The sequence below is a fragment of the Leuciscus leuciscus genome (assembly GCF_965113295.1).
Source record: "Leuciscus leuciscus genome assembly, chromosome: 5".
NCBI classification, from domain to species: domain Eukaryota; kingdom Metazoa; phylum Chordata; class Actinopteri; order Cypriniformes; family Leuciscidae; genus Leuciscus; species Leuciscus leuciscus.
In genome coordinates, this window is record NC_138729.1 from 23,964,382 (window position 1) to 23,977,618 (window position 13,237).

At 37.6% G+C, this 13,237-nt stretch overlaps 1 protein-coding gene across 1 annotated transcript in view; it reads right to left on the reverse strand.

Moving 5' to 3' along the window:
• dapk1 (death-associated protein kinase 1) overlaps positions 1 to 11,454 on the reverse strand; it is a 68,194-nt gene extending 56,740 nt beyond the window's left edge. The window contains exons 1-2 of the mRNA XM_082169987.1: positions 11,317 to 11,454; positions 10,634 to 10,795 (exon numbers count right to left, since the gene is read on the reverse strand). Coding sequence (XP_082026113.1) covers positions 10,634 to 10,695 — 62 coding nt within the window. The 5' untranslated portion in view covers positions 10,696 to 10,795; positions 11,317 to 11,454. The remainder of the gene's footprint in view (positions 1 to 10,633; positions 10,796 to 11,316) is intronic.
• Positions 11,455 to 13,237: the final 1,783 nt, after the last annotated feature.

Below are 13,237 nucleotides of genomic sequence, written 5' to 3' on the forward strand. Positions count from 1 at the left end.
GTTAAATAGCAAAATAGTTTTACTTTACAGTAGAATTGCTTCAGCTGTGTACACACCCACTTTGAAGTACATAAAAAAAATAATAATAATACATTACATTTTTTATTTTGATTCAAATAAAGTGGCTGGATCAGCTCTGCAGCACATCAAAAATATAAGTGTCTGTCAACTTAAAGGGATAGTTCACCCAAAAATGAAAATTCTGTCATAAATTACTCATCCTCAAGTTGTTCTAAACCTGTATGAGTTTCTTTCTTCTGCTGAACACAAAATAAGATATTTTTTAGAATGTCGGTAACCAAATAGTTGATGGCACCCATTGACTTCCATAGTAGGAAAAAAATACTATGGAAGTCAATGGGGTCCATAAACTGTCTGGTTACCGACATTCTTCAAAATATCTTATTTTGTGTTCAGCAGAAGAAAGAAACTCATACAGGTTTAGAACAACTTGAGGATGAGTAATTTATGACAGAATTTTCATTTTGGGGGTTAACCATCCCTTAAGCATGCTACAACTGGTGTAGACATGGTGTAAGCTTGACTGCTCTGTTGTTTAATGAAACAATACTCTTCTAAGGAATTGAAACTGACAGATTTGGTCACAAGGAGAGAGACAAAGGGCAATGCATGCAAAAACTCTATGCACCTTCTCTTTTTTTGTTTCGCTGTATATGAATAATATCTTATTATTTATTATCGATTACAAGCTAGCACTCTTAAAGGGATACTTCACCTCTGGAAAGATGAATGTGTATTTAAAATAGGTCATTTATGTAGAAGAAATGTGAAATTATTTTAGAATTTGGAGCTTTCTAGACTGAGAAAAGCCAGAAAATGTATTTTTGGCTTATGTGGATGAAAGACAACAACTCCCAGAATGCACTTGCTTCGCTGCTCTAGGAGGCCACGCCTACCGGTAAGAGAGCGCAGTTGAAAACAAGAAGGCTAGCTACTTGTGAGACTCCGTGGCGAGTTTGCCCGGTATTTCAAGATCGCCCAAAATGTCCGGGATTCGGCTTTTGCGTTCTACAGTCGCCATTCATTATGTTTACTGTGGTGAGCAGGACGAGGCTGAGGGGCGCGGGAGAACGGCGCGAGGCCGGTGGCGTGATTACTGATGAGCCGGTCTCGTATCTCTCACGGAGGAGCGGGAATTTTCGAAGCAATGTTAAAACGCACATCAACCGATCACTTGTTTAGCGTTCATGTAAACACTACATTCAGATTCACCAATCGGAATGAATTCAGTTAGATTGAAACAAAAGGTGTGCATGTAAACAATGAATGGCGACTGCAGAAAGCAAAAGCCGAATCCCGGACATTTTGGACGATCTCGACGGCCGGACATGTCCGGGAAAAAGAGGATGGTAACCCCTAATACTCAGCTTTCTCCTACTACTCAGCTTTCTCCACAGAACAAGAGCCTGCTAGCTTAGCTTCCAAAGAAAGACAGCTGACACTATGTGTACATTCTGTGAGTGAGATCCCTCTATGGGTGGGTTGAAAACATGCGGGACAGCCCCTACTACTGGCTGTAGTCTTTAGCCTCTGGCCAAAAAATCCTCAGATGACGCAATATGACGATTTTTGCGTCATCGGAGGATTTTTTCCAGACAAAAAATACATAATTCTCTCGTCTCAGGGGGATATGAGAGTGGAAAGCACAGTAATTCGAAAATACTACAGGTTTTCTACTAATACAAAGCTTAATGCTAAATCCTGAAGTATCCCTTTAACCTCACTGGTTAACGCAACTCAAAGGCAAACATTTCCTAAGGGGAACTTCATTCCATTGGTTGTCTCTGCATTGTCTTATTTGCATAAAATTTAACTCTGCTAAACTTTGCTAACAATTGCTGTTACTCCTCAAAAAATTGCGGAGTACATTTTTGTGTACAAAGCATGACCTATTTTCCAAAACTCCAAAAGTTTCTCAACTCTGAGAATGAATAAATTAATGCCTATTTCTATAGACTTGAGCTTGTCAGTCATCCATGATTTCAGTTTTAAAATCTGTGCTAACCTGCACATTGTGTTGTGCTGAGGTGTTAAAGACTACGACTGGAAAGTGAAATCCTGTTAAGGCAGTATTTTAGAGTAAACCCTAACCTAAACAAAACTAGGAGAACAATACTCATATTTACTGTGTGTCTGTCTTTAATTTCTTCATTCTTCCAAAAAACAAAAACACCACCACAGTACAGTACATGGTAAAACATCCACCCCAACCCGCTTACCTTAAGGAGTTAGAAGTACTGTGACAACTGTACTGTCCTCTCAAGAAATCAGTCAGTCAGTCAGTCAGACGGCAGGAGTGGAAGGGGGATCGTGCGGGATTTTGTGTTCCTGTCGATTTTCAGTCTCTTTTTAATGATAGGCCTTCCACATTTGTCAATCATCTCTGCTTGATATTTGGGGAATGAACCCAGCGCTATGATTGGTCTAACACTTCTTTTTTTGCTGTTGCTTGATTTGAGTATACTGCGCGTTCTTTGATGTCAAAATGGGTACTGCCTGCTACGCAAAATGTGTTGGCAGGTCTGCAATTGTTTTCAATAAATTGAAAATAATAATAAACTAAATGTTTCTTGAGCAGCAAATCAGCATATTAGAATGATTTCTGAAGAATCATGTGACATTGGGGATATTTTGGGGATATTTAATTTAATTTTATCAATCAATAAATTTCTCTTGAAACAAACTTTGTTGTATTATTTTAATTTAATACTGTGAAGTTGCTTTGATACAATCTGTATTGTGAAAAGCGCTATACAAATAAACTTGACTTGACTTGACTTGACATTGAAGACTGGAGTAATGATGCTGGAAATTCAGCTTTGCCATCACAGGAATAAATTACATTGTAAATATTTTCAAATAGAAACAAGTTATTTTAAATTGTAATAATATTTCACAATATTACTATTTTTACTGTATTTTTTACTGTATTTTCATCAAATAAACATTGGTGAACATAATGGACATCTTTCAAAAAACATTTTAAAAATTCTTAAAAACCCCAAACTTTTGAATGGCAATCTAAAAGGCAGAGGGTATTTTCTGATTGGCTACTTTAAAAGGCTGGGTCACTCGTTTTTTTATTTGAAAAATAACACTAGCTACGGTGATATCTGTGAAAACATCATTTTTCTTTGATTTGACCAGCAAGGCATTTGACATGTCAGTGGAATGTAATTTTGTCCTTCAAGTGGATTTGAAGTCACAAAGAACACATTGTGTGAAGAGGCACCGGTGGCAAATGTGTATGAAATGGACTGAAGTAGCCATTACTACTCTTCAGTCCTCAAAATCCAGCTAAAACACAAGCTTGCATTTGTAATTCAATCAAAACGGTGCAACCAATCAGAATATCAGCATTGTCCGAATAATTGGACTTCTCCCATGAGCATGAAGGACTGTCTCACATTCAGTCAATCAGAACTCATTTAAGGAAGCGTTGCTAATGGAGGAAGCCCCACAGATGACCGAGCCTAAATGATAGCTACGCCTGGAAAGAATCGGATAAATGGGTGGTTCCCATAGCAACCCAGGGGAGGAGACCTGAAGTCTGCTGCGGGCCTTATCTTCCAAATGCCCTATGTAGACAGAAACTGACATCCACCTGGTTTCGACGAATACTGCTTACTGTCAAAACATGAGTGTTAAAAACACATTCTGTGGCTTTAGTATTGACGTCTTAACAGAGGATACAGTAACTCAACCCCTTCCATAAAAGAACAATTAAAAAGAAAACAAGAAAGCTTTTAGGAATGTGATCAGCCAGCATTGGACTCGCTTCAAGCAGCAATATCAAAGAATTGTGACAATGTATCATTTTAAATAGGGTCAAATACTTTGTCTAAAGCAAAAACAAAGCATAAAAATGGCACTAAAAGGCGAGTAAAATGATCAACAAGGCAATGACAATGGCTTACAAGATATAAAGAAAAGCACTTGATATCCAGCACAGGGAGTCTGAATTCCTTCCACGACATCACTTCACCAGTAGCTTAGCAACAGCATTAACAGTGCTGGTGCTCCGAGATTTGTGAGAAGAATTCATAACATGTTCACACAAATTTATTGCTGAATATTAACAAATGTGCCTGAGAAAAAGCTGTTTCGCAGCTCTTGCTCGAGCCACCTTTAAATTTCTAAGATGCTGCCCATCAGTCGCAGTCATTTGCTATTAAGAATCATGATTCAGGAGGGGGATTCCCATTATTCATATTCATATGCTTACACTTGACATTAAATAGCCTCATCATGGCTGATGCGCACAATCATTACGTTGACTGCAGTATAAAACCAAGCACTGACTGAAGAAGTGTTGGCTGTGCAAATAAAGTTGATGAATCGACTATGATCCACTGTAGCAACACATCCTGGACTCTACAAGAGGTCTCTTGTGTGAATGACAACACCGTGATGTATTAACTCTTGTAACCAGCTGTGATAAAGCAGTATTTAAACCCACAATTATACCCACAATATGAATAGCAGGTGATTAGAATATAAGAAAGGCATGATGAATGGTTTCAAAATGTAAGTAACACTATTGTCGTGCTCATTGTGAAATAAAAACTGTTCAATTAGAATATTGTGTGTTAAAAAGCATTCATATCTCAAAGTATAAAAGAAATAGGCCTACAATTCAAATGTTATTAAGCAGAATATTATAATCTAACAGTTCTGTCAAGTCAGCTGTCAAAGGAGTGGCACAAAAAGTAACCAGGTTACTATGTACACTGTACACACATATTTAATTGTGTATAAACACTTGCCAACGCAGGCCACCCGCTGCATTCAATCCACCTGCACCCAAGCTCATTTCATTCTCAAGGTTTTCTGTTAATTACAGGAAGCAAGAACCTGACACAGTGAAGGATCTCTATAATACCTGGATCTGTCAGCGTTATCATTAACCTCAGTGGCACAGGAACCAAATTTGAATTCTGACATCTTTGCTCATGGGCGTTCAGTTCAGGATAATGTTTTAGAGCCAATCCCCTGAGCTGTAAATGCTATGGGACAATTCACTATGAAGCCACAGGAAAATGATGGCTGACACAACACTGATGTAGTCTAGACATGCAAAAATGCACAGTCTCAAACTCTTATACTGACTGTCCTGTGCTGTGAAATTATGCATAAATGATTGGTCACGGGTAAAACATCTACTGTAATATAATGTAGACGTGATGCACGGATATCACATTTCTAGCTGATACTAATAATCCAATAATTATTTCAATCTTTTGGCCAATAACTGATGAATGGCTGATATTAAAATTCATTACTTTTTTGTCTAAATTGATTACGAATAAAGCACTAACAACTAAAATCAAGTGAATACTCATTTTGATATTTTGCTCAAATAAATGTAAATGTGTTAGGCAAATGTAATAAAAAAAAATAATTACTGGGCAAGCAAGCATGCATAATTAAAAATGTGAAATTTGCCAATTTGGGCAAATGTAAACATTTCTAATATAGGCCTATAATTGATATGGTACCAACATACAAATTGCATTTCGGAAGAATGCATGGCTACATTTGAATGGCCATAAATTGAGAAAGATGCTTTATGCCCACAGAATGCAGGGTTAGACCACGCTAATAGCCAAAACCTACTGCACCTCAACAGCAGACAAAAAAAAAAAAAAAAACGCCATGTTTTTGTCAATGACTAACAATGGCTCTTTATTGGCACTGATTAACATGCTGTGGACAGATGTGGCCGGTTTAACCTTTGTACTATCCAGGAAACCCTTTTAAGATGGTTAGTTTGGGATGCCGGGGGGAATATATTTTGTATCCTCAAAAGCTGCATTCACCATGCCAAACAGAAAATGACAGACAGAGAAAAAAAACTCCTATTTTCCCTCTTGTCTTACACATGCTTCACTGGTCAAGACTAATACTTCACAGCAGGATTTTCTTACAGTGTACCATGACCCTCCCGGCACGCTCGCTCACAAATGCTCTTGATCTCATTCACATTCTCACACTCTCACCCCCACAAATCTCATTAGGCTTCACAAGAGACATCCAAACTTCACCCACTGAACACACACAGACGGACGAGTAGCTTTACGCACTAGTGCACTCTGAATGATGCTATGTGTGCATAGCCACTCATACCAGCAGATATCTTCAGCATGATTCTAGAGGGCTAGAGTCACATCCATGAAGGGAAATTAATATATAATGGACCTATAAGATGTTTTGGTTTGGTCTATATATATATATATATATATATATACACACACACACACACACACACACATTTTTTAGTTATTTGTTTGAATGCCATGTCAGTAATTCGATGGCAAAATCTAGGTAAAATAAGTTATAAATATAAATAATCGTAGATAACATCAGGCATTAATGATCCACTATGGTGGGTAAAGAAAATTAATCTCCCACACTCCGAACCTCAACACCAGCACCCTCTGACACATTTTACTGGGGTGCAAATATAGGTCAACAACAAAAAACTTGCATATTCTGCATGTCATTACGGGGGGGCTGGGGGGGGGCACATTGTTAAAGTGGCCCTCATCAAAACTGCTTGGGATCTCAGCTTTTTGGAGGAATCTCATTGGTGATCTCAGCTTTTTGGAGGAACCTCATTAGAATCACAGTCCGGGTAATAAGTTCTCTGTAGCGCACTCTTCAAAACTACACAGTCAGAAGCACTGCCTCTTGAAGTGATGGTGAGATCCAGCAAAAAAAATCTGCTCCTCCCCTTTCACACACACAGCCAGAGCAAACAGACACAAAGGGGAACCAATTAGTGGCAGGACAGACCGAGAGCAGCCAGCATTATAGTCGGTCTTAGAGACTTAATGTAATAGAGGAACGCAGATATCATTACTGAGTGAACTGTAAAATGAGAGGAGTTCCTTATTGGTTGGGAATTCATCTTCGCTTTTAGCATTAGCGCTAAAGCTGATGTTTATCTTCTAAGATTGGGCTAGAAACGATCCATACTGAAATGGATAGACAGACAGACTCCCATTCAAAAGTTGTTCAGTGATGTTTAATGCACATTGAATATGGTGAAGCGCTTGGAATCTTGTTTTAAGTATGAGTGGAACTTTAATGTTTGGGGTTGGACTAGGAATGGGATCCAATGAAAGATGTGGAGCAGTATTATTTTAATATTATTTATATACTATTATAGTTTTTATTCATATTTTGAATTTGCTTTTATCATTTCAGTTTTACTTTTATCTTAATTAATTTTTGTTAAAGTGCTTTTGACATTTTTATAATTTTTTGTTTAACGTTTCTATTAATTTTCAGTTAATAATTGTAGTGCTTCAACTTACTTCAGTTCTACCTATCTTTTAGTTTAAATAAATATGGGTAACCAAACAGTTGATGAACCAAATTGACTTCCATATATTTTTTTTAAGACTTTTTTTGGTTCATCTTAGGTCTGACAGAAAGTAACAATAACGTATATATAGTAATATGGCCTATAAATAATATAGTATCATACATATATATATACATATAACATACAACCATACCTTAATTCAAATTAAGAATAAGGAAAACACCAAGCAAGTATAGTTATACACACAATGGATGTTATATGTTGTATGTCATACAAAAATAAATCAATAAATAATAATAAAAAAAGACTTCCATGTAATTTTTTTCCATACTACTGAAGTCAATAGCGCCCAACTGTTTGGTTACCCATATTCTTCAAAATATTTTCTTTTTTTTTTTAGCAGAAGAAAGACATCTATACAGGTTCAGAACAACTTGGGGGTGAGAAAATTATGACAGAACAAATTTTTTTGGGTGAACTATCCCTTTAAGTATTTCATCTAATATTTATATTTATTTCATCTTTGTTTCAATTAACACAAATGTTTTAGTGAATGATAATAACCCTGATGTGAGGGAAATTTGGAAAATTGTCGCTATGTTGGTGCAAAAAATTACACACACCACCTTCGAGTTGCGGCAGCTCATAGTGTTAGTGCCAGCCGAGACCCCCGCTTCAAATTTAGCCAACAGACCACTGCTCCTCCTACTCTGAGGACGACCACCCGGAGCAGTTCCCATCAGAATAAAGAAACCTCCTCACTTAAGAGCTTCCATGGGCCGAAGCCTCATAAGCCCCACAAAGAGAGCCTGTATGTTTAACCTTACAGCCCGAGTAACACGCAAGCACAGAGTAAGGCCTCAATGCTGGTGGGGTACGCTTAACCATTTTGATGAGGCATCAAAGCTAAGCCCTGAAAATGGTGAGGAGGGTAAAGAAATTAATGGCTGATTTGGGAACAGTGAAGATTTGGCTGAAAATGTGCCAGTGGGATGCAATGATTGTTGGTCTTTTTGTTTTATTTCAGACTATTTTGTACGCAAAAGCTGCAATCCATTCATCCAATAGTGGGATTAGTAGCTCTATGGCATAACCAAAACTAATCACTAGTCATGAAGTTGTCATGGTGAAACCATAATATTCAAATATTTTGTCTTCAATACTATTCAAATAATTTGGAATATGTAAAATGTCACATCATGCATATGAATAAAAATTCCAAGGACAGCATACAAACACAATACTCAAGCAGAGCTAAAAAACATTTCAAGCAGGTGTTTTCAATCAAACATTTAAATTTCAAAGATTACCAATAAATGAAGGGATGGTTCATGCATATTTAAATAGTTAAAACACATAACTGTCAATTAAAAGCTGTCCAGACTTAAACATGAAATCAATGCTCATGAATATGCGCATTTTAAAAACAGCATTTTAACACCAAATCAACTAACAGCAAATAACCAACCTCAGATGTTAGACACACAATCCCTAAGAGTAAAGAAATACTGCTTTCTTATACTTCTCTATTATAAAATAATTCAGTAATAACTGGAGGAAACTACTTTGCAGTCATTGAGTCAATTATGCAATAAGAACGACCAACAGATGCTGTCATCCCTCAGGAGCCAATGACAAGAACATTCTCCTCAGTATGTTTACACATTATGCAACCGATTTTAGCGAGCGTGAGCAATGCTTCTGCATCCTATAGGCTGTTACGTGAGCACTAACAGAAAAATATTTCTCTTAAATACAACAACAGCCTGATTTCCCACAACCCACACGAGGAGCAGACTCATCCCTATATGTGCGTGGTGATTTATCGCCCACACACACAGCAGTCAATGGGAATCCGAGAAACTGCATTCTCACGAAAATCAGTTCAAAAGAACATCCATCTCTTGACCACCAATGCTGAAATGTTACACAATATTACACAGCTAATATTACACAAACACTACATTTTGAGGATGTAAAATTTCTTTGGACACTGCAACGGATGTGACTTCCCGCTCTGTGGCGTCTTTTTTAAAAACATAAATTCAACATACAATAAATAACAGTAAATCTAAAAATGTAAAAATATACAATCTTCTCCACTTCCCTGCAACGCTGCAAATCTGCGTGTTCTTTTAATTCGGCTAAGAGGTCACGACGCCATGACGTATCTATGTTCTATTTGTCACATGTCATTATGTGACACAAATTTGCAGGTGGTTCAGAATCCATTCAACTTAAACATTGGAAAACAGCGAAATGTGAAACTTCTTCACGTGAGCTTGCGTTTCCAGTCTCCAGCATTCACATGCCTATGAATGGAAGTGAATGGAATGAAAAGTGTTGTGTGACCGTCCCTTAATAAGAACTGAGTCGCGATACCCTGCAAAATGAAATCAATATTGCTGACTGGATGTCCTCAAAAACCAAATTATTAAGTAAAAATGCAATTGTCATTGAGTCGCAGAATAGCAGACTAACCCAATTTGTCTTGATCAACCTCTCAAGTAAGGCTCCCAGAAGAGAATTTGGGCTTTCATAGCCATCTGAGCCCCATTAATCAATAAATGCCATTGGAGATCATTATAACTAGGAATGTATGAACATCTGCTAGAGTGACAACCAGTGATTTCCTGGCTCTGGGGGGGGGGTTTGGGACGCCCAATAATGAGCTGAGACCATCCTGGCAACAACCACACCGAGGTGCCATGGTACAGTAATTGTGACACTTAAGATATAGTAAATACCATGGTACTAAATGATACTGATATGGTAGCTTAAGCAACTTCAAAGAGTACCATGGTATTATCATTCCCTAAAAACCTAGGGTAATACCATGGTACTTTTAGGTACTTTTTTAGTAGTACAGCCCACCCCGAAAGACCTATGCACCACCTTAAAGCTCTCTTGTGTATGCTGATTGAACAACAGTAGATGGTGTATTCAATGGTTCATTATAAAAAACAAAAAAGGTTCTTTCTTGTAATATACGGTTCCATGAAGAACCTTTAACATCCATAGAATTTTCTATTACACAAAAGATTCTTTATAGTGGAAAAGGTTATTCAGATTATTAAAATGTTATTCACAGTAAGAAAAAATGGTTATTCTGTTAGTGTCCCCAAAATTGCTGCGAAAACTCTTTTGGAACCTTTATTTTTAACAGTTTTCATAAAGTTCATTAGAATAGATCTGTTTCATAAATGTATATGCATATAATTCCTCCAAAACAACCAATTGCATGAAATAAATGTCACCTAACGCCCAGAAATCATCACGTACCTCCCGAGTTCGTCTCCAATCTCGTAATAATCCTCCACATTCTCCTGGTTGAACACGGTCATGGTGTTCCTGGGCGCTTCCAGCTCTCCGGGATTCCCAAAATCAGCAGCCCATCTCTGTCAACCTAATGACAGTTTGCGGCGAACCCCTCTCATATTCGCTCTGCGGAGAGAGAGAGACCCGTGAGAGAAACGCGCGTGTTGTGCGTAAAAACGCTCAGTGTCTTCTCGACTTGTATAAAAACCTCTTCTGAGCCACTGACTACACTCACAGCACGTCAACTACTGTTTGTGTACGCTTAGATGGCTTTAGCCAGTGGGTGGAAACTAGTAAACCTCATACGGGAGAAGGTAACAGAGGTTTTGTTAAGGCGTCCACGGCGATTGGCGTTGCCAAGTGAACAGCGCAGCTTGATATGTGTGTGTGAGGAACTGCTCGTGATCATACATAACCCCTGTGTTCACTCACCACGGCAAGAAAACTGACAAGATAACCAAATAACATTGTGTAGGCTGTTGGTACACCATATAAAATGAAAATTTTCTACGCCCTCCCTTTCAGGTTTCATATCGTTAGAGAAACCTGACGTGTTCCTTCATTACCTCCACGGTCTAACAAAGTATAGCATGCTCTTACCGGTAATATGCTTATTACTAAAATAAAAGCGAATAAAAGTAGCTTACCTTTATATTTCCATCGTTGTCAATCTCCAGGCAGCAGGTACGATCCAGTGTAAAGCGATAAAACAGCATACCCTTCACGAGAGACATGGAAGTGTTGTGTTGCAGGAAATGGGAGGACTGTAACAATGTAGAGATGGTGCTGGGCTCTCACCAGCAGTCCACCGGAGGGGGCGCTGTGGAGAGATGCTCATTATAATCAAAATTTATGTCTAGACATTTTGATCAATATTCTTCAGATGTGTTAAAATGTAATTGAGACCAAACAAGTACAAAATTAAATCTATCTATCTATCTATCTATCTATCTATCTATCTATCTATCTATCTATCTATCTATCTATCTATCTATCTATCTATCTATCTATCTATCTATCTATCTATCTATCTGTCTGTCTGTCATCTATCTGTCTGTCTGTCTATCTATTTATCTATCTATCTGTCTGTCTATCTATCTGTATATAAGTCTGTCAGTCTGTCTATCTATCTATCTATCTATCTATCTGTCTGTCTGTCTGTCTGTCTGTCTGTCTATCTGTCTGTCTGTCTGTCTATCTATCTATATATCTATCTATCTATTTATATGTCTGTATGTCTGTCTGTCTATCTATCTATCTATCTATCTATCTATCTATCTATCTATCTATCTATCTATATGTCTGTCTGTCTGTCTATCTATCTATCTATCTATCTATCTCTCTCTGTATGTCTGTCTGTCTATCTGTCTGTCTGTCTGTCTGTCTATCTATATGTCTGTCTGTCTGTCTGTCTGTCTGTCTATCTATCTATCTATTTATATGTCTGTCTGTCTATCTATCTATCTATCTATATGTCTGTCTATCTATCTATCTATCTATCTCTCTCTGTATGTCTGTCTGTCTGTCTGTCTATCTATCTATATGTCTGTCTGTCTGTCTGTCTGTCTATCTATCTATATACAGTTTTTTTTTATTCGCTTTAGTACTATTTTCACAAGTAAGGTGTACATTTTCAAAACTCTTCAAAAATCCAAACTGATCACACTTTTAACACAGCTAGTCATTCTTTCAAAACCTGATGTAATGCTTTCAGTCAGTTGCACATGTTTTCAGTCCACATAATCATTGTTTCAAACACAAGATTATTGTAATATGTAATGAGAACATTTGGTTTAATCACAGAAACACAACAGTATGATCTTCTTTCAATTTAGTTCATCCAACAGCAAACAATGCAAGAGACATGTTTCAAATCACCGTTGTTGCTGAATTAATTACAGTAATGCAGGCTACAGTTGCCACATTAGAAAATACATGTGCATAACCTAACTTATGTAATTGAATCCATAATGTTTGTAATAGTATCTATCCAGTGTGTTATCAAAAGCTGTGATGAAGCACAGCAATGAGGTTCTGTGCTAGAACAGAGTTTGCTGGAAATTAATACAGTAAATGATTTTGACTATTTGACTGAATATACTGTAGTGGACCTTTGATGAAGGTTGAGTTACAGTAATGTAACTACCATGTCTCTACCATGTTTACAGTATCACATGGCATACATACTGTAATGTAAAATGCTGTATTTGATGCCGTCTGTCTCCTTTCTACTGATGCATCTCTGATCAATCTGATGTTTTACAGTTTCCTCTCCCTTATACTCTATTCTGCTTTACAGTATTTTCACAAATGGCAAATTTCTCTGTATCTTTCTCTCTCTCTCACACACACACACACACAGACACACACACACAGACACACACACACACACACAGACACACACACACACACACACACACACACACACACACACACACACACACACACACACACACACACACACACACACACACACACACACACACACACACACACACACACACACACACACACACACACACACACACACACACACACACACACACACACACACACACACACACGTGT